Source organism: Myotis lucifugus, unplaced genomic scaffold, assembly GCF_000147115.1.
Source record: "Myotis lucifugus unplaced genomic scaffold, Myoluc2.0 scaffold_378, whole genome shotgun sequence".
NCBI lineage: Eukaryota > Metazoa > Chordata > Mammalia > Chiroptera > Vespertilionidae > Myotis > Myotis lucifugus.
The window spans coordinates 674,787-698,740 of record NW_005871426.1 but is presented as its reverse complement, the minus strand read 5'-3'; the positions used below and the strand labels follow the sequence as shown (position 1 = coordinate 698,740).

The following is a 23,954-nucleotide window of genomic DNA, read 5'->3' as shown; positions in this document are numbered from 1 at the left end:
GACTTTATCACATACTTGCTAGTAGAGTTTTGATTGCCTCCAAACATTCATCAAGTATATGACTTCTTTGCATTCCCCCGGGAACTGGTCCTTTTGCTAAGGAGGCAGAGCGGGTTGTTGTATGTGGGCCCTGGAGCTAGTCCACTGGTGTTCAATATGTAGATATTAGAAGATTGGTCCTGAGGCCGGATGATGAGTATATGGGGATTTATAATACACTCGACTTTTGCATATGTTGGAAACTCCACACGGAAGTTTTTTGTTTTGTTTTTTTAAATGAGCAAAAAATGCAATTTGCTTCACTGTAGACAGTTTGGTGCCATTTATATAGTTTTAAAACATTCAAAGATTATTACATATTTGTGTGTGTGTGTGTGTGTGTATATATATATATATATCCTTATGTAGTAAAATTTTTATAGAAGTAATAAATACTAACTTTAAGGTAGTGGTTACCTATGAGGAGGGTGAGAGAGAAATGGAATGAGCAGGGGATACACAGGGTATTTCACCTGTATCTGTAGCATTTTATTTCTTTCAAAAAAAAGTTATTTGAAGCAACTATGGCAGGATATTAAGATTTGTTAAAATCAAGCAGTGGGTGTTATATTGTGTATAATTTAGTTTTTGTTTGCTTAAAATATATCACAATAGAGCAAGAAGTGTTCTTACACATGTCAGGAGCCGAGCTGCAGAAGGCGAGAGGGGGCCTTCCCTTCCTGTTAGAGATATGCGTCCTGTCATTCACATGGCGGTGGGGGTGGGTGGGGGGTGGAAACCAGTGGCTGGCCACTCGCACAGCTGCATGATGGGAGGGAAGCCCTGGTGGTCAGGAGAGATGGAAGCAAGGAGGTCAGATTAAGGCAGTTGGCTATGGCACTGTTCTCTGGAACATGCTGACCTATTGCCTCATTAGAAAGTTTGGGCTAAGTCCTGGGGGATGAATCAGTTACAATGACTTGAGTGTTTGCAGGCAACAAGAAAAAGAGAGATTTTGAAAAAGCATCGCTTTTGTGTATAATTTAATAACTGGTTCCCTTGGTAAGACTTCTCAGAAAAAAAGAAAGCTATTGCTCCTCCTGATTGGTTGTCTGTGGTAATCTTGTCAGCCTTGGGAGGCAAGCCCTCAGTTTGGGGAGTGAGAAGACCCATTGTTCTGAGGCCTGGGTTCACGGCCTGCTTCCAGAATGTGACGAGCACCTCCCTGCCTCCCCTCCTGTGTCTGGGGAGGAAGACTCCGAGAGGGCACTGGTCCGAGTGCCCCAGGTTCTGTTCTGTGTGTGACTTGGAGTATTTACAGATAGTGGAGGTAGTGAGCACGTTCAGTGTGCACGTGAATGTTAACTTGGGGAATACAGACGTAAGATGTTCGCTTCTTTGAAGATTTTATTCACTGAACCTCTCATCAGATCACTGTTTCCCAGGCTCCAGAGAACTCATTTAACAGAGGGGAAAGGATAAACCCAACGTGCCTTACAAGCTCAATACAGAGCAAACCCTGTGTGGAGCCCACATGGAGCTGGGGGTAGGGAATGCATGGGGTTGGAGACCAAGCATTGCAGAGACCCTGCTTTGAGCACTTGTGTGCTGGTGTCCTCAAGTTTGAGGAAGGAGGAGCCTGGAAGTCCAGCCTTCAACACCATGCTTCCCAGGAAATGGCCTCCTCCTTTCATGGAGATGGAGGCCTCTAGAGTGTGTGTATTCAGAAGTTTGTGAGGAAGAGGTTTGGAGTGAACTCACCACTCACAGAGACCTCCCTTTGGCTTGTGCCAGGTGAGAAATCACAGGAAGCTAAGACCGCCCAAGCAGGCAGCCCCCAGCCCGAGCACTGTTCTTGGGGAGGACTGACGTCTGTTCCAGGCTTCAGTGACTCCCTGGGAGGGTTGGAGAGGCTACAGGAGGACCAGGGCCGTGGCAGCTCTGCAGCTTCCTCCCAGGCAGTCCCACTGAACTGCCCTGTCGCAGCTGTTCTGACTGAGCAGCCCTGGGATGGACGGGAGATCTCAGGCACGCAGGAATGAGGGGGGAGGTTCAGACCTCTGGGTGCGGGGCGAGTCCTGCTACAGTGCGTTGCCCTTCTAGTTTACAGCGTTATGTCTTCCTGTAATAAAAGTTTTTTTCCCCAAAGCTGGCAAAAAATAAAATAATTTGAGGTATTAAAAGAACACATGTAACTGAGGAGTTATTTTTCTGTCGCCTATTTTTGTCTCTCCTAATTGTTTGGCTAGTTTAGCACCACTTGAAAAAATGACATTTAAGTAGGATGAGTTCCCCGTGAGTGTGTCCATCAGTAGCTTCTCGTGGTGCTGCTGGGTCCAGTGACACAGTAGAACGCCAAGTTAGAACGCCAGAAACCGGCCCGGCAATGAGGCTTTGTCCTGCAGTCCTGCTTCACTTGTACCTTGTGACGGATTTTAAAATGTCCACACCCAGCCCTGGGTTCTCCAGAATAGTGGGAGCAAAGCTGGTCAAGAACAGAACAGTGTAATTAGCCTCTGAGTGTTTGCATGGGTGTATAAAAGTAATATTAGCTGGGTTAAGTCCATATGGGGTTTACTGTGCATATCAAGAGTAAAGAAATAGTTCATTTTTCTGGAGTTGTGGTTCTCTAACACTATTTTCACCAAGAATTTGCTTAGCATTGCTTTCCCCTGAAATCTTCTGCACATGGGAGTCGGAGTATGTCCTTTCCTCTGGTCCTGGTTTTTTTGTCTCCTCATCAGTAGATTCTTGGTGTCTGTATTAACATCCCCCCCTCCCCCCTTACTCAGGTTGAATGATTTTGACGTCAGAGTTTCCTGATGTATTTCTAAAGGTAGCCATTTATCAAAAAGAACATCCTGAAATCCTCCTGCGTGTTAATAAAAATTTAATTTGTTAAGCAAATATACATCCAATGTCAAGTCAGTAAAACAGGACAGTAAATTGTTTTCAAATTTGTAAAACAAATAGGAGGGGGAAAATGAAAACAAAATGTATCAACTGTCAACAATGGCTAAGTTAGGGTGGTTGGAATGAGTAACTTTTTACCCTGTTTTTCACATTTCAGTAATGTCATTTTATGCATGCTTATATTTACTCCCCGCCCTCGTCCCACCCCCACACACATATCCATATGGCATTGTTAGGTGTGTGGGAGGGCTGTGGTGGACAGTGGTAGTTTCCACAGATAGTCCAGAGAGACCCGGAGATCCTCAGAGGGGCTGCAAGTCCCTGGGGGAGGGTTGGGGTTGTAGATTTTATTTGGGAAAAGGATTGTACTGCTGAAGATAAGATTTGAAAACCCCTGGTGCAGAAAAAGGAGGAGACCTCAGTGTCAGAGCCAGGACCCTGACATGGGCCTGCCCAGCACTTAACGAGGAGTGTGACTGTGTGCAGCTCTTCAGTACTCTGAACACTGGTGTTCTGCCTCTGAAATGATGCACTAGGGCTGGGGTCGGCAAACTGCGGCTCTTTGGCCCCTTGAGTGTGGCTCTTCCTAAGCCTTAGGAGTACCCTAATTAAGTTAATAACAATGTACCTACCTATATAGTTTCAGTTTAAAAAATTTGGCTCTCAAAAGAAATTTCAGTCTTGTACTGTTGATATTTGGCTCTGTTGACTAATGAGTTTGCCAACCACTGCCTAGGGCGAGGTGATGTTTGAAGGCTCCTTACGGCTCTGACATTTTAGAATTCTGTTCAGGTGGTGTCAGAAAATAAGTAACTCCAGGTAAAGAGGCTGTGATTTCCAGCCTGTCCCGCTGCCCTGACCTGCAGGACAGCAAACCGCTTCGCACCCCCATGGTGTGGGGTTTGGGTTTTTCAGCGTGTATTCTAACAGGAGCCACTCAGTGATATACATTGCTGCTTTTACAGATGACTGTCGCTACTTTCGATGAGAGGTCCAGGTTCTTTAGAAAAAGTGGATGGTAATTTCTCGCATCCTAAAGTTACTCCAGTCGACAGTAGGAAAAGGGCCAAAAAAGTGGCCCCTTGTCCCGGCTAACAGGTCCAGGGCGTTGGCTTCCCTAACCCTGCCCCACTGCTGTGTCAGCGCTGTCTAGATGGCCTCAGATGGTGTGCGGAGGAGGCTGTGCTGGCATCCAGGTCTGCGACAGGAGACCTTTTATGTTCATGGACCGAGAGGAAAGGTAACCTCAGATCTGTTCTTTCTCGCTGGAGACGCCTGGAGCCCTGGCTGGCTCCAGTTTGGGCCTCTGACCCAAAGATAAAGTGTCCTCTTTCAGACACACCTCTCCTGGCAGATGAGACTCAGCAGATCCTGCTTCTTTCATATGCAGAGCTTTTTTTTTTTTTTTTTTATCTTTATAAGAGTTTATTTGAGCCAAATTAACAACATATGCCAGGGAGCGAGGTTTCAAATGCTTCAGAGAACAACAGTTTTGCAGTCTTATTTATTTATTTATTTATTTATTTATTTATTTATTTATCTATCTATCTATCTATCTATCTATTTATTTATTTATTTAAAGCTTAGTCTCTTCACCAGGACCCCTCTGGGGAAGGAAATAAGGACTCTTGCGACACCATTCAAGCATTAGCTTTTTTACTTTTTCAAAAACATTTTATCTCAAATTACATAAAGTATATGGTGTAAATGAAAAGCTTAGCTTGTGCATCACAAGTGCATTGGACTTAAATAAGAGAAAGACAGATGAGACCGTCTTATTTCTTGTTGCACACTGCTCTCAGGAAGCTTTCCCTGGGACAGAAAACCCGGCCTAAGTGTGGGTGCAGCGACCCCAGGTGACAGCAATGTCGGGGCCCTTCAGAGAGGAGCAAGTGGAGCTGGAACTTCTTCAGGCACCTTTGGGTTTGCTCTCAGGTTGAGCTTAACACTTCCTCCCTCCTGCCCCGCAATCCTTCCCCCCACACAAAAAATCCAGCTACTGAAACTACTGTAATTCCATAACACACATACATACATATATGTGTGTGTGTGTATATATATATGTATTAATTTCAGAGTGGAAGGGAGAGAGAGATAGAAACATCAATAATGACAGAGAATCACTGATCAGCCGCCTCCTGCACACCCACCCCCCCCCTCCCCCCCCAACAGAGGATCAAGCCTGCAACCCGGGCATGTGCCCTGACTGGGAATCGAACCGTGGTCTCCTGATTCATAGGCCGATGCTCAACCACTGAGCCATACCGGCCGCACTGTACCTTCCTTTTATATTTAACTTGAATAAATGAAGACTGGACTAACTCTCCCTGAAAAGTACATATCAATTCTAAGAGGACAGAACTTAGATGATCAATATATTGTGGTCTCAGTCCTTAGCATAAATATTTATGGAACACCACACTGCATGCATCAAATCACCATTCACTCTGTGTTGCAGAAAGAGTAAAAAACTTACTCCCTGGTCTCGGAGTTTACAGTCTGCCTGGAATGGCAACATCAAACAGAAAAGCATACAACGATGAGATTAGTTCAAAACGGCAAAGCACCGAGTATAAGACAGCTCTGTTTTTCAACTTGGGGTACCTGCCTTTGGCTGCAGAGGAGTATAGCAGTGATGGGGGGGGGGAGGGTGGAGCCAGTCTTGCTGCACATAGTGAGAGTTTCTAGTTGGAATTTGAAAGAAGTAATGCATTGCTGGAGGAGGAGGGGGAGAGATTGTGCTCCCAGGGACTCATGGAAGGAAGCAAGCAGATTGTTTCATTGGAGAAGAAAGGTAGGGATGATGTGTGTCTATTCAAAGGGCTAAGGCTTTGAATACACGTGCTAGTGTGCTGATGAGGTTAGCTGCAGCACTGTAGGCATCATTCCCATGATTGATAGAAACAACTTTATTCTGTACCATAAAATTAATTCTTAGAAAGACCATATATATCTCCAAGCCATCTTGTCCACAATTCACTTTATGTCTTGAATTCCCAAAAGTGCTCTTTCTCTTGAAATCCAGGTTGACTCAAGACAAGACGTGTTAAAAGCCTCTTTATAACACAGCCTCTTCACAAATGTGCTTGCAAATGTGCTGAGCTCCTGTCCTTCGTGGCCTCCACATAAGAACTTCTAAAGCGCTGGGGCCAGGAGGACCCCAGTGCACCCTGGGAGCCTTGCAACACTGGGGGTGGCAGAGTCCAGCACACACATTGAGAAGCACTGTAAAAGGCCTGCTGGCACGTACCTCAAGGTAGAAGGGGGACAGGCACAGAAAGGCCTTTCTTGCTAGATATTTCTATTTCATTTATTTGATGTAATTAGAAGCCGTTAATTAACCATTATTAATACTTGAAATGTAATCAGTGACCTTTTTTGTTATCAGTCTAAATATATACGAAAGTTGAGAGAGAGTATGTGTACCAATAAGATTAATTCCTAAAAATAAAATGGGTGGGTCTGTCGGGATTAGGTTGGGCTACATAAAACAAAACTCAAATATATGAATTATTTTCATGTAAAAGAAGTTTAGGGCTGTTATGGCCACTCTGAGAAGTGACTGAAGATGAGTGTCCTCCTGCATTCTGTCCTACCATAGCAGGTAGTGGTTTTTTGTCTGTCTGTCTGTCTGTTTTTTTGTGTGTTGTTTATTTAGCAACCCAAGTTTATTGCCTTGCAGATCTGGAGGCTGGAAGTCAAAATTAAAGGACTGAAAGTATTTTGCTCACCTGAACGCTCAGGGGAGGGAATGGAGGGGTCCCTTCCTTGCCGTAAGACCCGTAGCAGGTAGTTTTCATCCTCACGGTCCCTCTAGAGCAGCGGTTCTCAACCTTGGCTGCACATTAGAATCACCTGGGAATCTTTTTAAAATCCTGATTTCTGGGCCTCATCCTCTGGAAATTCTGTTTCTTTGTTATGGGGTGAGGCCACAACATTAGTAACAAAGAAACAGAATTTCCGGAGGATGAGGCCCAGAAATCAGGATTTTAAAAAGATTCCCAGGTGATTCTAATGTGCAGCCAAGGTTGAGAACCGCTGCTCTAGAGGTAGGCCAACAAGAGGAAGAAAAGGAGAACAAAGGGACTCGCATCGGAGTCAGCTGCCTTTACACGGTCTTCCCGAGAGTTCGAGGAGTTCTTCCACTTACATGTCCTTGGCCAAAGCTAAGTCTCGGCCACATCTCACTTCAAGGAAGGCTGGGAGTTCAGTCTCTTTTTTTCCGGGGCAGCCATGTGCCAAGCTAAAAGTCAACATTCTGCTGATAAGGAAAAAAAGGGAGAATGGAGTATACTGTTCCACTAAGTCAGAGGTTGGATACAGTTTTAATATTATCTTTATAATATTATTTGTAAAAGTTCTCACTCATATAACTTTTGTCAGTTAATCCAAATGTTTATTTTCTCACAGTTCAAAAAAAAATTCTGAGTCTTAATTAAGATAAAATGTTCTCTCCTATGTTTGGATTGTGTAGTCCACCTGAAGTACGGGCACGATTTCTAATAAAACTAATGATATCTGCATTTTGAACTTCTAAGTGCTTTTGAAGTCTAAGGCAGACAACTTTATTTACACCTGCTGCTTTCTTTCCTGTGACTTTTCAGTGCTAAAGGTAGATTTCCTTGGAGATGGAGAACATGGGAAAAGAGAAGTGTCTACCTCTTTATGCTAGACTTCCTGGAGTGTATTGCAGATGCTGACTTATTCAGCATGGGTTAGTTCAAAAGAGAAAATAAAGGGGAGAGTCATTTATCCTTTGAAGAAAATATATGGAGTGTTTCATGTGTCAGGCATCTTCAACATAGAAAGAGAGATATAGTTGTGCTTTCTTTTGCTTTGTCATGCTTTCCTGTTGCCTTCTTATATGAACTTACATGGTTTCTCCATATTTTTATGCACTCCCCCCCCCCCCCAGCCCAAGAAATATCTCAGTAATCATCACTAAACATAGTACCGCATAAAAGAGAGCTGTCAGGAAAGACAGAAAAGCCATAGGCCATTTTGAATGTCCAAGTGGTATCTAAATGTTAAACTTTTATTTTTTCTATTTTTAGACCTCAATTATAGGTTTAGATAGACAAAATAAAACCTATTTACTATAGTAAGAATATCTCACTATAGCTTGAATTGGTCTTTTTAAAATGATGGCTTTTGCCAAGTTCTTTTGGCAGCTACTCTAGGCTGAAAGCACTAAAAATTGATTCCTTGCAGATTATTGCTAATACTTCCTTATTTGTGCAGCCCTTGCCACCCAGCCCCAGGCTGGGGTCACTGTCTGATGTTAGTATCTGGAGTTCCTGTGCGGGGACCTGCTGTCCAAGCCGAGGGAGTTGACTCTAATTTGCTCCTGGGTGCCTGCATTCTTTTCCACGTATGTCCACAAATAGCATCAGCAAATTAACGTAACTTTCTGATTGTTGTGAAGAGCACCGAAGAAAGCTTGCAGTGTTTGGTGGCCAAAATACCACACAGTGTGAGCAGAGTAGAACTGCTGGCCCATTTTATAGCACTCTAATTGATAATTATTTCTCAAAGAGCACATTATTTGGCCATGTGGCAACAATCCAGTATCATTCCAGAGGCATTGGACGTGTAGGTGCATGTGAACTCTATAGTAAATATACGCCTCCTTCTGCCAAGAATGGAAGTAGGTTATCCAAGAGGAAAGGGGAGGGGAAAAGAAAACACCAATTTCCTATGTACCAGAACATGTCTGGCTTAAATCGGTAGTTAGAAACCGTAGATGCTGAAATCTTGTAATGTTTTTCTATTTCATAGCTGAGCCTCCTGGTTCATATTTTGCAGGCTAGAAAATCAACTCTCTTCTTTTGGGAACTTGGAGAGTATACCAGCGTGTACGTGCACGTGTTTGCTCTTGGTTCATGGGAACTGCCTAGTCCGTCTTCATTTTTGCAGGTCTAAAGCTGCTAGGTACTGCCTGCGGGATGAAGATAATGTGTGCAGGAGAGCTAAAGTGGAGGGAGTCCTGGCTGTTTACACATTAAAGCAACAAAGTCACCAAGTGCTGTCTTTATTGACTGTGTGGCAAGAGAAAGACCTTGAAAGCATTTACTTCAGGGTTGAATTTGGGGCAGCCCATAGACAAGTCAAAGGGACTGAGGAGAAGTTCTTCCTCTGAGAGTTCGGGGCTCCATAATGGAGATCTGGCCCCCACAGAAAGTCAACAGGTGTCATGGAGAGGACTGCCGGACACTGGGCAGTCCGTAGTCAGGGCGATAGGGAGGGTGGACATGACACGGTAGAAGAGGAAGGCGAGAAGAGACGAACCTGAACCTGCTGCTCACTCAGCTCTGCTCTTCACAAGCAAACCGCAACGTTGAGCAACAGCTGAAAAAGAATGTGACTGACGCGGATGAAATGCTGCAAAGTGACTGTATCGGGAGCTCTTCCCCCCACCCTGCCACCACCCCTTTCAGTTAATGGTTTGTTTTCATAAAAACGGATGGGTCTTCCCAGAGCAAGGCCAGAACATTCAAATGCTGGAGCCATGTGTCCGCCTCTCTTACTTGTGACCTCATTTTCCTCCTTATCTTGTGTTATCTTTTCCATTATCTTGTGTTCCTTCCCATTTATGTAGGGGTAGAGGAGAAAGTTAGCAAGTGGTGACCTGCCCAGTCTCATTTTTTGCAGTTGCAAGTCCAGCAGTTCGTAAACTAAAGCAGTGTACTGTCAAGAACTGTGAGGGTCTGAGATTTGACCATTCTAGCCACAAGGCTTTTGGGTCAGAGGCAAAGGAAGTTACCGTGGCACAGCAGGCAGCACTGACAGCAGCATATTTTGCATTTGTTCTTCCCTAGCCCGCAGGTCCCATGGGAGTGACACAGGTGGTCTTAGGTGGATACCCAGGTCCCTCTCTGTTCTGGGAGAGGAAACCTGAGTTTAGGGATCCTAAGTCTGTTGTCATGGGCAATACGCTGCCCTTTGTTCTGCAGGGAGGCCCTATCTTTCAGGGCTGTTCACTGTGCAAACGCAAACATCCTTGAAAGATAGTCCAGGACAGAGGCTTTTAGTGCTTTGCTTGCAAAACGTGCAGAAACACCAGAGACCCAGGGAGAACCGTCTCCCAACGTGTATCTGTTAACCTTATAAGAAGCTTGTGTGACTTCCTCTTCTAACCACAAATTAACATCAGGACTCCGCTGTCTTTCCTACTTGGGGACATTGCTGAGGTCAGGGCTGTTTAGAAAGAAATTGATGAGCTTATTTTGGGGGAAAGTGCTAATACAGGGTACTACTGTTCCACCGAATGCCTCAGAGAGTTGGAAGTGTGTTACTTTCAACTTGAAAATGGCTCAGCAACTAATGTTCCTATGTGTTTTTCCTCCTTGTCTTGATGTGAAGGGTTTGATCTTAGTGGGTCCTCTATGTACAGTGATTGGTTCAGTCTTAGGGAAGGACCTAGTACCTGGTCATGCTGTGAGTGCTCACACATACCCTATTGGCAAATGACTAACCTAAGGGGAGAGAGTTGGAGGAAATTGAGGGAGAAAATCTAAGGGCTAAACCTACCAAGTCAGACTCAACTTTAGAGTCAGCTATAAGGCCAGGGGCCCTGCATCCTCAGGAATGGCCCTGGGATCACTGGCAGGTAGTAGGTGGCGAGCAGTAATTCCTGGAGCATTGTGACACCTGCAGGTTGAGGAGTGGCCTCTCCCTCCCACTCACCATACATACTTTGACCTCTTCCTCTTAAGCCCTTCTATCTTCTAAAAGCCTCCTGCTGGGAGCCACAAACAGGGCCTGAAAGAACTTTCTCCTAAATTCCTTTAGCCCTCGAAACACTCAGTTACAGGAATTTTTTGTTTCTACTAGATATTCAGCTCCTGTAGTCTCATATGTGACTGTTACTGCCCTTTGGGTAAGAGATATTACACTACGGCACTAGTGCTTCCCGTCTCCTAAGTGCTTGGAAGCTCACCTAGCGGCAGACACGACGTAGAGCCTAGTACGGATGAGGACTAAACTGCTGCATTCCTGTCCTGTCCTATAGAAAGACCGATTTAACTCATGCAGCTTCTACCTGCTCCATTCATTTTAGTTTGGGATCATCCAGATTTTAAATTTGAATGTACTGGTATCTGAATGACTCAATGAGTGTGGGTTATGTTTGTTCATTTGTTTGTGTTTTGTTTCTTCCCTCTCTCCCCCCAGAAAAATGGAGTGAGTGTCTGGTTCTTTAGTCAGTGGAAATGTCCTCTCTGTTCCTTATTTGATCATTTTATGTGGACTTCTAAGCTGTCTGGTGCTCACCTGTGTAATTGGCACTCAGGGGTATCCTGGATTAAATGGTTGGTTCACTCGGCATTTAGCAATATCATTATATTGGTCACCAGCTACTTTTGCGTCCTGTGGTTTTAAACAAGAAGAAATCTTGCAAAACCCGTGCAGTGAAATGCTGCTGCACAGTCAGGTGAGGTGATAGGGTGGATGGGTTCCTCCCAGGCTCCTCATTCGCTGACTTTCCTGGGGGTCTGGAGGGGAGTGAGGGTTCTGTAGGCCCGGGTCATTTTGAAGAATTGACTTCGGTACTTTTTATTCCCATAAGGAAAAGGTCCATCAGTTGTTTTGTTTGCAGTAGCCAACAGGAGAAACTCCGTTATGTGGCATTTACTTTCTTTGCTTCTTTCACCAGTAACACCTTGACTTTGGTGACTGTTAGAATAATTAACATGGACACTTGGAAGATCGCCTGCTTCCAAATGCATACACACTGGTCTAGTTTGTAAATACGAGCCCAAACTTTTTCCTTCCTTAGCTGAAAAATGTGCCTCCGCCCCTCCCAATCTTTCCAGGGTGTGGGCCTGTGTGTGACTGTGCCCACACGTTGGCATATATTTCAGGGCTTCCAAAAAGAAATGGGTTGCTCTTGAAATAACAACACAAAAAAGAACGGTTTTTCTGAGCCATAACATCTGAGGAGCTGGAAACAGTGGTGTTTATGTGTGTGTGGAAGCCAGTGAGTTTCATGGGAGAGAAGGGATTACAGACCAGAGCAGAAAAGAGTTCTCCTGGATTTCAGATGTCAGACCCTCACGCTGTTTCACCCACTCAGCACCTCCACGTCCATCCCTTTAATGTGCTTGCCTTGTCAGTGCTTTCTGTTTTTGCATGTTTCCATGCCAGAAGACAATAAAATAGCATGCATACGCAACCTAAAAGCAGCTTTCTACCCCAGTTTTTTATTGAGGTTAAACAGAAGCATCTTGGTCCTCCCGCCAGTTGGCAGGCAAAGGCATCATATTTTAAAATGCACATAGTTTTAAAGCAAGCTCATCTCTTCTGGCTCAATAATAAACTAATTACATATTAGATAGTATAGAGCTGAGTCCCTGTTTCAGATTAAGCCTCGTAATAGCAAGGTCCAGGGCAAAGCAGACATTTGCCTGATGTCTCTGGCTTGAGGACCCATAGCATGATGCCAACTGTTTGAGGGCCTGGATCTGCCTGCCAGGTAATATGGCCTGACTCAGTCCTGGGCTAATGCTCCCCGAGCACAGAAGGCACCAGATGTGCCACTGAGGAAGGCCTGGATACCTAACAGTTTGAGACAGTAATCTTGTTTGGTCTGTCCCTAAAATTGGTGATCCCTGGTCAAGTTAGGACATGCCAGGAGTGTCCCTTTTGGGGTGTGTCTGAGAAAAATAAAAAAGGTATTATTTCTAAAAATGATCTGGTCCAACAAGGCTTGCTTTATGGCTCGTCATTTTTCCACCCTTTCTCCACTCTCATAATCTTCGGGACTATGTGCAAAAACTCAGAGATCGAAGCACTTAATTCAGCTAACAGGTTTTTGTAGTCCTTGAAGCTTCACGTTCCCTGGTTGCCCGTGAATGGTGCCTCTCTCCTTAGGCAGTTCGGTGACTTCAGAGGGAAAGTCCGTGCGGTGGTGACAGTTTTGCTTTTGGAGTTAGCCTCTGGCTTGATTTCTAGCAGCACCTAGTAGACAAGTAACTTTTCTGCCCCTTAGTTTCCTCCCACCAGGCTTGTCATAAAAATAAGACAAGATTAGATATGTCAAGCACAGAGCATTGGGCCTGGTAGGCACCAAACACATTAAGTTCCTTCAGATTGCAGGTGAAATAGACTCTATTTTGTATTTCTCTTGTTACCTGTGTGCTTGCTTGGAGGAAGTGTGGAACTAAGATGTGTTATCTGTGGATTTGGGTAGGCCTAGGAGGGCTCTTGGCCAACCTTATTACCAAGGTGGGCAGGGAGTCAGCTCTCTGCCCTGGATGGATCCTTGACCGTTCTGGCAAGCCCTTGCTTCCATCAAGTAGCCAGCCCACACACCGTCATTTTGCCCTTCTTACCCTCTCCTACGATAGAGAACCTGAAGCCTGCTTGTTAGACCATATTGTCTGGTTTTTGGAAATGGGGTTGTATAGTTGAAGTTAATAGTACCCAAGGATAAAACTTGGCAACTTTAAAATAACTTTATACTTTACAGTGGAAGCTTTCTTCGATCTTCACTCATGTGAGGATTAGTCACTGGCTCATGTAGAATATTTCGTTTAAAAGTACAATTCAGCTGCTGCCCCCTTCCTACTAATTCCTTGAGTGAACAAATATTTTTTGAGCACCTGCTATGTACCAGGCCCCATGCTAGGAGCTAAAGCTGTAAGATATGGTATCTGGTTTTAAAGAGTTAAATATTTATTAGAGGAGACAGAGTGCATTTCTCAAGTTATAAAGCAAGACAGACTGAAGATGGATGGATGGATGGATGGGAGGGAGGGAGGGAGGGAGGGAGGGAGGAAGGAAGGAAGGAAGGAAGGAAGGAAGGAAGGAAGGAAGGAAGGAAGCTATTCGTTCATTGTGCTCCCTGCAGCTTATTCTTTCAGTGGGCACAGTAATCTAGACATTGGCGTTAATGTTCTGGGCTGCATTTCTGTTTCACCACAAGGTCAGGAGACCTGAGTTTGTCTCAGCTCAGCTGCCACTAACTAGCTGATTGAATTCAGGCATGTCCCTGTATCTCTTTGGTCTTCAATTTCTTTCCCTGTAAAGTTAAGGCTGATTATTACTAGATGGGTTTCCTAGCCCTCTCCACTTTTCCCCTTACTTTTTACTGAATTTCCTGGCCTGGTCACTTATATAATGTCATGTAAGTGATTAAACTCTCTGATGTGGTCCTGAATTCTGGATGTATATTTACAATCCCCTTTTATTCTCTCCATTTCCACTCAAAATAAGTTTTCAAACTGGAAAAACTTGCAGATTTAAGTGCCCATTTTGTGTGGCTACCCGTGCACGGTCTTCAAAGAGAATTTAAGTAGCTCGCGTGTGTTTGCTGATCCCTTCTGAGAAGGAGCAACAGATTCAATAAAATCAGGGAAGAAGCTGGAGAAGGGGGAGGGGAGGCAAATCCTGCAGCTTTAACCTGCTTTGGGGAGACTGATTCCTTCCATGGCTGCCTGTCCTCAGCCCTTGGGGAGAAGGATGTGGGGTTGGAAGCCGGCGGGGTGGGGGAGGGGAGGGTGTTGCAGGGAGGGGTGTGGGCAGAGGTTGCAAGGCTGCCAGGGTTCTCTGTGTGCCGGAAGTGCAGGTTTGGCTGTGGGGAATGGAATGTTCCCTCTTGCCCTCCAAGAGCAGAAACAGCTGTGGAAGAGCTTGAAAAGAAGATTGCTACATGAGAAAAAAAAATTAATATGAAAGTAAAAACCACTCTAGAAAACGCAACAAAACTGTCTGTAATAGAGCGGTAGCTCTTTAACAGAACTTTCTTCCCATCTAGGATTTCTTTTTTCTGTTGGGGGCAGGACACATTGTCCACCACCAGCCTTTCCTCCCCTAAGAAAGTCTCGTGTGCCTCATTTTGCCTGGATAGAAAATGGGTTCATTATGCTGATCCCAAGATGATGACGACTTTATTCCTCCTAACAAGGGACCAGAACCTGTCGCTTACTGCATGAAAACTTGAAACAAATACTAGTTTTCAAAGGAGATCCCTGTTAGTAGAAGATTATTGTCAGCACATTTAATGGAAATCTTGTTTGTAGCTGGAAATTTAATCCCTCAGCCAAGTTCCCGACAGTATTTATTTTAGAACATCATCTCTTTTAAATAAGTCCCTTAATGGTTTAAACTTTTAGTATTTTAGGCAAGGATAAGCCTGAGCCAGCCTGGAACTTGTCTTGCACATCAGAGTTGATTGTGCAATCTTTTATGTGAGTGTTTATTTTAAGTGTTCTTCTGAGTCTGAAAGGCTTTTTTGGCTATTATAGCTGGTATTCCATATAGTTAGAAATAACAGCTCTTCTGGTTTCAAGTCTGTTTTACGCCATCATATTTTCTCTACTTGCTTTTTAAAAAATCACAGGTTTTAGCCAGCCCCGATGTAGATAAAAATCTAGTGTGAGAGGGCAAGCCAGCCCAAAGCTAATGACTAAATCAGAAGGACCGGCCCTCACGCTGCTCCTTCAGATGGTGCCGCTACTTGGCCCTTTGCAGGGTCCACCCCAGGGTCTTTGCACTGAGTGTAATGATGTGGTGTTTATTTGTCAGTCAAGCAACGAGAAACAGTGTGTGGTTGTTATTAACGTTCCTGAGGCTATCTGTATATGTACTGTCATTCTTGGGAAAGTTCCTGAAGTAATACTTTGCTCGATTCTTAACAATGGAAGCTAATAAGTACCTCAGGGTAGGGGATGGCTTTTTCGGTGGTTATTTTTACCCAGTCTTTTGGCGTTTTGCTGGGAGGGCAGTCTATGAAAGGGATTGTGTGAGATTGTGTGCTAATTCAGGGAGGCTTCTGAAAATTACAGGGATCAGTGATTGCCCTAGCCCAGTGATCGGCAAACTGCCGCTCGCGAGCCACATGCACGGCTCTTTGGCCCCTTGAGTGTGGCTCTTCCACAAAATACCACGTGCGGGCGCGCATGTACAGTGCGATTGAAACTTCGTGGCCCATGCGCAGAAGTCGGTATTTGTGGAAGAGCCACACTCAAGGGGCCAAAGAGCCGCATGTGGCTCGAGAGCCGCAGTTTGCCGACCACTGCCCTAGCCCAATCTTCTTCAGCCTACATCAGGCCTACTTGCGTGAAAGTCCACTTGCCCTCTTTTTTGTCCGTGCCTGTCCATGGTGGGTGGAGAATGGATGACTGTCTGCAAGACAGTGCCAAGCCCAGGACCCTTCCCCTGCCCCCTCACTTTTCCTTTTCTTTTCTGTCCTTTTTTTTTTAATAAGAAAAAATATATCTGGACCCCAGTGATCTGAAAAATTGCTCTAACTCTCCATTTTACTCTGCACCTATAATCTATGACTTTATCTTCTAAGTGGTGGAAACTTTGACTTAAAGAACATCAACTGTGCTGGCTCACCAGACCTGGGAAGACTAGGAATCGGACTGGAGTCAGATTCTCAGTCAGCGGAAACGTGAGAGGGAAACTCCAGTCGTTCTCAGCTCTGATTGCACATTGGACTCACCTGAGGAGCTTTAAAAACGCACCTCTACCCAGGCCCTCCCCGTGACCGCTGAATCGATCTCTAGGAGTGTGGGGCGCACGTGTCTAATGTCCCCCGAGGTGATTTTCAGCTGGGCACAGGTGAAGAACTAACACTTAAGAGAAATCAGGGCCTCCTCGAGAGCAATGCCTGTGAAAGAACCTGTCGTTATAAATCAGACAGCTTCCCAGACCCTTTCCTGGGCGGTGTCATCAGGGGGCTCTGCTGTGGCGCTCAGTGACTTGTCGTTCCCGTTGGACTTTTCACGTGGCCTTTGTCTTCTGCAGTTCAGCAGATGCGTGTAGTTGAGTCTAGGGGTTTGGCAGGCTCATTCTGAATGGTCAGCGCCCAAACTCAGAGCAGGGGGACCTGCTTGAAATGTTCAAGGTGGAGGAGGACTGTGTTCAAAGGCAGCCCTTTGCAGATGGTCCCCACCAGACTCTCGTAGGGACCAGGGAGACGCCTGCAATCTGCCTGGGGGAAGCAATGTGTCTGGATTGGGAGCTGACCATCTTGTAACTCTCATTTGGCTGCTTTTTTTGGAGGGCGGGGAGGGGGGGGGGGGAGTAGGAAGAGGCTGTCTTTTCAAAGAAAAAAAAGGCACAGGCCTTTAAGAGTTAAATTACCCAACTCCCTTTTTATTTTTAAAGTCAGTGGGTTCCTTGTTGCTGTTGCTGAGAAAGATAAATTGATACCACATGTTGCTTCCAGACAAAACCCTCTCTGTTCCCGGGGAAGCACACGCAGCTGGTGTCTGGGTTAGTGGACAGTCTGCACAAGGTAAACATGGTTAAAGGGGTTGGAGCCGACGACGTAGGGTAGCAACAGTTAAGAAATTACCAGTGACTCCTGCCTGGCACGGCCCCTTTGAAATACTTTTAAGAGTTTGAAATCTTTTCCTGGAAGGCGCCACCCTCTCACCTTTTGGCTTAAAGTAGATGATGCTCGGAAAACAGTAAGTGAACGTTTGTGATGTCACTGCTTCCGTATGTGGGATCAGACAGTTGAGTACTGTGCATGCGTAGTTTCATTTACTCTTCCCAAAGATCCTAGAGTATAACAGAGAGGGTGTTTTTAACCCTATTTCATGAAAGGGGCAACCAAAGTTAACTCAGTTGCCCAAGGTCACAAGACAAATGCCAGGGCCAGGATTCAGCTGGGAGGGAGCTGGCTGACATCAAGGCCGGTGACCTTCCTTCCGCGTCGCACTTCAAACTGCATCTGTGAGTTACCCACCTTGTGAAGTACTGATAGAATGCTTTTTCATTTCAGGCGGCTTCTCTCCCACACCTGAGCTAATCTGCTTTGGGTCCATGTGTCTTCGCAACCAGTTGGTGTATATGTAGTGACCACAGGCACTTTAGCATTAGCAATAAAGGCATCTTGCAGTAGAAAACTGTCCTCAGGGTCCGGATAGCAAGACAAAAAACTTGCCAGTTCTGATGAGTACAGTCATCTTCATACTAATTTCTTCGAGGGGGGGGGGGGGGGGCACACAAAGGGACCTCTCGGCTGTGGCCCACACCACCACAGTCAGCCTGAGTGTGAAATGTGGGTTCCCTCATGCTGCCGCCTCCCCACGCCTACTGCACATGCCCCCTTAAAGGAGTGGGCCACTGATTGCGGCTGCAACCCCGCAGGTTTGCCAGTGTTGTTACTCATTAACCACTAAAGCTTGCTTCCGTGTAATTCGTTTTTGTAAAAGGCAAGATTGACATAAAGATGAGATGAAGGGTATTCTTATCTCTTCTTTTCTCTCCTCAGGCACATTGTGATAGATTGGCTTTTAAGGGTTCACTAAACCTTTGGGCCCAAGATAGAGAAAAACTGGCATATTTGTCCCTGATTTCTAAACCTTTGGGCCCAAGATAGAGAAAAACTGGCATATTTGTCCCTGATTTGCTCTCCTGTAATTCATCAGTATCTGGAGTTTTTAGGGGTGGATTTAAACTCCCAGAACTGTTCACATGGTTTTGGGTTGGGGTTATAATAGCTTCTTGGCTCCTTCAGTGAGCAAATGTGATGACAGAGCAGCCTGAGCTCTAACTGTAGGAGTCTTGTCTTGGTTGGTAGTATTTACTTTATCACCTGAGCCTTAAGGAAAGCTAGTACTTTGGCCAGTCACCATTGGCCTGCCTCAAAGAGTGTATTTCGATGTGATTAGAAAAATCACTCTAGTCCTGTCAAAGCATTTCTCCTGTACCTTCAGCTCCCAACTCCCAAACTAAATTTTAGAAATGTGGACCATTTGGCACAATATACGAATTAGTAGAAAAAAATCACACACTAAATTGGGAGCTAATTTACAGACCCTAATGGAGAGTTCTTTAAAGAACTTAAATTATACATCGTAAGAGGATTTTACACTTGGCTTGTCTGTGTTTATAAATCCCATTCCTTCACTCCCAAGATTGAAGTGAGGGAGGGGCAGTTTGAAATCTTACAGAAATCATATCACCATTAACTTTTGTTGTCAGGGAAGGTGGGAAAATACTGCAGTTCTGACATTTTATCTGGCATTTTGTTATTTACCTATTTTGTGCTTTACCAAAATTTAGGTAGAGAAGCTAGTGATTTGAATCATGACCTTTGAAGAAAACCAGAACACATTGCTGGCCTCTGACCTGGACGGGGTGAAGCAGACATTTGAACTGGAAATGGACAGACGGGCCATATTTATTGGCCTTAGGTCCCCCACCTTCAGATTGAGGATTTTATAAATGGAAGGCTGGCCAGCCTGTATGCTTAGGGGACTGTGAGGATGGTGGTGGCACGGTATCTGTTTGTGTTGTCTCAGTAAAGTAACTGGAAAAGCCTGTCTGAGTGTTGTGTGGGCAATACGCCTCAGGAAATATATTCTGCTGCTAATAACCTCTAAAATGAAGAGTTGAGCAAAGATTGGACCCCAAAGCTAATCACCCACTTAATAAGTTGGGTTTTGTTTCAGAATCCAAGGGTGGTTAACATTGGTTTGTGTGGTAGCTGCTGTTTTCCCCTTAGAATAAATGTTATGGCCAACTAGCAAAGAAACGCAAACGTGGGCTCTGGAGTGAGTCTTCACTTTCAGGTTTGCTCTTTTGAGAGACTTTTTTTTTTTTTAAGGGAAATACCTACTAAATTATTATCACTAACTATTTCATAAACAAAATTACAGTAATAAGATTGTGCTTTTGTATCCTTCTTAAACATTTCTTTCTGTAAATGTTAGCAGATAGGTTAAGTGATGACATCTGAATACTTTGGTGACAGACGTGTGAAAGGTTGTGGTAAAAGCATTGGATTGAAGTTGGGAAAATCAGTTTAGGTTTCTTATAGACACTAGCTGTGTGACCTTGTGTAAGTTATTTAAAGTCTCTCAGCCTGAGCCTTCATGTCTATGGTGAGGGCACTGATACCACCTTTGCAGGTTTACTGTGAGGATAAAAGACAATGAACCTAACACCTGTGGCCCAGTAGCTAACAGGGCTATAATTAGGCAGGCTCTCATTTCTTCTTCACCCTTGCAATTAGGGCCCTGACACCCTGTGGTTCTGGTCCTGGATGTGGCTATCCCAACCCCTTTACCACATGCCCTTATTGGGCAAACAGAAGCTTGGTTTCTGTTTCCAAATGTTAACCAATTGTAGCTTGTAATTTTATAAAATTGCACACATACATTGTTGGGGTTTAGAGTTGCAGTAATAGATGGCCATTAGAAAATCCACATAGGGCATTTTGGAGATCTGTAAGGTGTGTTATTTTTCTCAGTTGACTTAGAATTGGCGAAACTAAAAATACGTTTTAAAAAATATTGTTTCCCTAAATGCTTTTTTTAAAAGGAGGGCTCATTGGAAACTTATGATTGCTCATTGTTAATTCTGGGTGTTGGTATGAACTCCTTTCAACATCTAGAGCAAAGGAGCCTGGCCAGGGCAGGAGTAATTAGGCCAGTGTCCACATTGGCCCCGCATAGCCTTAGGACTTTGTTTTCTCACCAGGAAGCTTGAGTTTAAGTTTTTATTTAATATATCTAGTCATCTGAGTACTCAGTAGTAGGACCACCTTGCACTTGCCTGTTTTTTGAACCCTGCAGAATGAGTTTAAGAGCATGCTTTATATCTACTTTATTGAGAAAGTGTTTTCCTTTTTAAAGAAATGTAATTTCTGAACCATTAGCAGAGACGTCATGATTCTTTTAAAAACCATAAGAGTAAAAGGGAAGCAGGATAGAGAGTCTCTTGGGCAAAGTTCATCTCATCAGATACTCAGCATGTTGCCTTATTTCTTCTCTCAAATGTGTCTTTATGGCTGTGGTAGAAATACCGACTTATGACCCAGGGCTGCTAATGCCATTGCCCAGCCCAAGATGTAGGCCCTCCTTGCAAGGGAACATATACGTGGGAAACACTGTGAGTATTTTGAGTTATTTACTTATGGTAACAGCCTGCTGACTTCGTGTTTTAAAAACATTTGGTAGAACACATGTATTTGTATCATCTTCTACATAAATACACATGGTGATTGCCAATTTTTAAAAAACTAGGGTAACATTTAGGATTGCTCATATTTAATATACAGCATCAATACCTTTTGTCTTTAACTTGGAAATACAAACTCATCTGGCCTTCAGGCGCTGTTCCAAATGTGGAGAATACCACCAACTCCTCTCTTTTCCTGCCCCTGAGACATTTTACAGGTTAGAATGAGCCCGCACCAGGCAGTGTGCTCTCCTCATGGACTCTGTACTTGACGGTAGCAGCAAGAACACCCTGCCTTGGTAGCGTGACAGGCTCCTGAAGTATATTATCATATATCATCCTTACATCATCCCTGTCAGGGAGGAATGGTTTGGATATTTTTATGGCTATCATGAAGATGGGTTACTGAACCTACAGCAGACAGATTACATGATTTGCTCAGGGTCACGTGGCTGGTCAGTGGCAGAGATAAAACTGGATCTGGGTCATCCCTGTCAACTGGGCTTATCTACCAAGCCAGCAGGATTCTTGCAAGATGGGTATAGTCATTAGTGTTTAGGGGATGTTTGGCCCTATTTCTCTTTTTAAAAAATAAACTTTTAAATGTAGAATAGTTTTAGATTTGCGAAAAGTTGCAGAACTGGTATAGAGAGTTCTCATATGCCCAATGTCGTTTCCCCTATTGTTAACATTTTGTTTTGGTTTGGTACATTTGCCACAATGAATGACCAGTATCGATACAGATTGCCTTCGTTTTTACCTCCTGTCCTTTTTCTGTTCCAGCATCCCACCTAGGACACCACATCACATGTTGTCATCATGCCTCCTTAGGTTCCTTATGGCACTGGACAGGCCTTTGTTACATGTCCCTTATTTGGGATCTGTCTGATGTTTTCTCTCATGGTTAGACGGGGTGATGGGTTTTGGAAGGAAGACGGCAAAGGAGGTGCATTTTCATCACATCATATTGAGAGGAGATAATGTCAACGTGACTTATCCCTGGTGATGTTGCCCTTGATCATCTGGCTAAGATCACATTTGTCAGGTTCTCCACTATATAGTTACTTCCCCCACCCTTCCCTTACTGTACTCTTTGGAAGGAAGTGACTATGCTCAGACCACATTACTTTGAATGGGGGAATATCTATATAAATGAGATACTTGAATGGGAGACTTGCTTACTTCTGCCAACTCAGCAAATCCTACTCTACAGGCTTTTTTCTTACATCTGTCAGGTGTGAAATTGTGGTTGGAGGAGATGGTCATAGGTAAAATTTCACAGTGGTTCTGAGTTCATTAGATGTTGTTAAGAAAATGTAGATGCTGCCTATACACTAGGGGAGAATAAAATAGCACCTGGGTGATTAATTACCATCAGAGAGCCAGGGAGGTTTGTTGCAAAGTGTGAACTTCAGTCTAGGAAATACAGTTACAGAAAGGACAACAGAACTTTGGAATTTGTGAAAACCTGTCAGTGAGCTGATCCAGTCCCATCATCTCCTGAATATGAAACCACACCTCCAAAATAGGAAACTTGCCATTTGCAATGTCATTTAGTTCCAAGCCATGGAGGGTCATGCAGGCATTTAAAAATAAGCATGATCAACTATTTCTTCTTGGTGCTCAGTTTTCAGACCATTCTGGCTCATATTCCACATTTTCCCTCCTCTCTCTACAGAATTCTATCCGACACAACCTCTCGCTACACAGCCGGTTCATGCGGGTCCAGAATGAGGGGACTGGCAAGAGCTCTTGGTGGATCATCAACCCCGACGGAGGGAAGAGCGGGAAGGCACCCCGCCGGCGGGCTGTCTCCATGGACAACAGCAACAAGTATACCAAGAGCCGTAGCCGTGCAGCCAAGAAGAAGGCAGCCCTGCAAACAGCTCCTGAGTCAGCAGACGACAGTCCCTCCCAGCTCTCCAAATGGCCTGGCAGCCCCACATCGCGCAGCAGCGATGAGCTGGATGCATGGACGGATTTTCGCTCGCGCACCAATTCCAATGCCAGCACGGTCAGCGGCCGCCTGTCACCCATCCTGGCGGGCACAGAGCTGGATGACGTCCAGGATGACGATGCGCCACTCTCCCCCATGCTTTACAGCAGCTCGGCCAGCCTCTCACCCTCCGTCAGCAAGCCGTGCACGGTGGAGCTGCCCCGGCTGACCGACATGGCAGGCACCATGAATCTGAACGATGGTCTGGCTGACAACCTCATGGATGACCTGCTGGATAACATCCCGCTCCCACCGTCCCAGCCGTCCCCCACCGCGGGGCTCATGCAGAGGAGCTCTAGCTTCCCCTACACCACCAAGGGCTCTGGCCTGGGCTCTCCAACCAGCTCCTTCAACAGCACAGTGTTTGGACCCTCATCTCTGAATTCCCTGCGCCAGTCTCCCATGCAGACCATCCAAGAGAACAAGCCAGCCACCTTCTCTTCCATGCCGCACTATGGCACCCAGACACTCCAGGACCTGCTCACTTCAGACTCACTCAGCCACAGCGATGTCATGATGACCCAGTCGGACCCCTTGATGTCTCAGGCCAGCACCGCTGTGTCTGCCCAGAACTCCCGCCGGAATGTGATGCTTCGCAATGACCCAATGATGTCCTTTGCAGCCCAGCCTAACCAGGGGAGTTTGGTCAATCAGAACTTGCTCCACCACCAGCACCAGACCCAGGGCGCTCTCAGCGGCAGCCGTGCCTTGTCGAATTCTGTCAGCAACATGGGCTTGAGCGATTCCAGCAGCCTTGGGTCAGCCAAACACCAGCAGCAGTCTCTCGTCAGCCAGTCTATGCAAACCCTCTCGGACTCTCTCTCAGGCTCCTCTTTGTACTCAACGAGTGCAAACCTTTCCGTCATGGGCCACGAGAAGTTCCCCAGCGACCTGGACCTGGACATGTTCAATGGGAGCTTGGAATGTGACATGGAGTCCATTATTCGCAGTGACCTCATGGATGCCGATGGGTTGGATTTTAACTTTGATTCCCTCATCTCCACACAGAACGTTGTTGGTTTGAACGTGGGGAACTTCACTGGTGCTAAGCAGGCCTCATCTCAGAGCTGGGTGCCAGGCTGAAGGCTCACGGAGGAAAGGGGAAGTGGGCAAAGCAGGTTAGTGCCCAGTGCTATGGCATCAT

At 45.2% G+C, this 23,954-nt stretch overlaps 1 protein-coding gene across 2 annotated transcripts in view; it reads left to right on the top strand.

Moving 5' to 3' along the window:
• The window catches only part of FOXO3 (forkhead box O3), a 111,448-nt gene that overhangs the window by 69,952 nt on the left and 17,542 nt on the right, over positions 1 to 23,954 (top strand). For both annotated transcript variants that reach the window (XM_006101694.3, XM_023765128.1), the window contains one exon: positions 22,493 to 23,928. In XM_006101694.3, coding sequence (XP_006101756.1) covers positions 22,493 to 23,893 — 1,401 coding nt within the window. In that variant the 3' untranslated portion in view covers positions 23,894 to 23,928. The remainder of the gene's footprint in view (positions 1 to 22,492; positions 23,929 to 23,954) is intronic.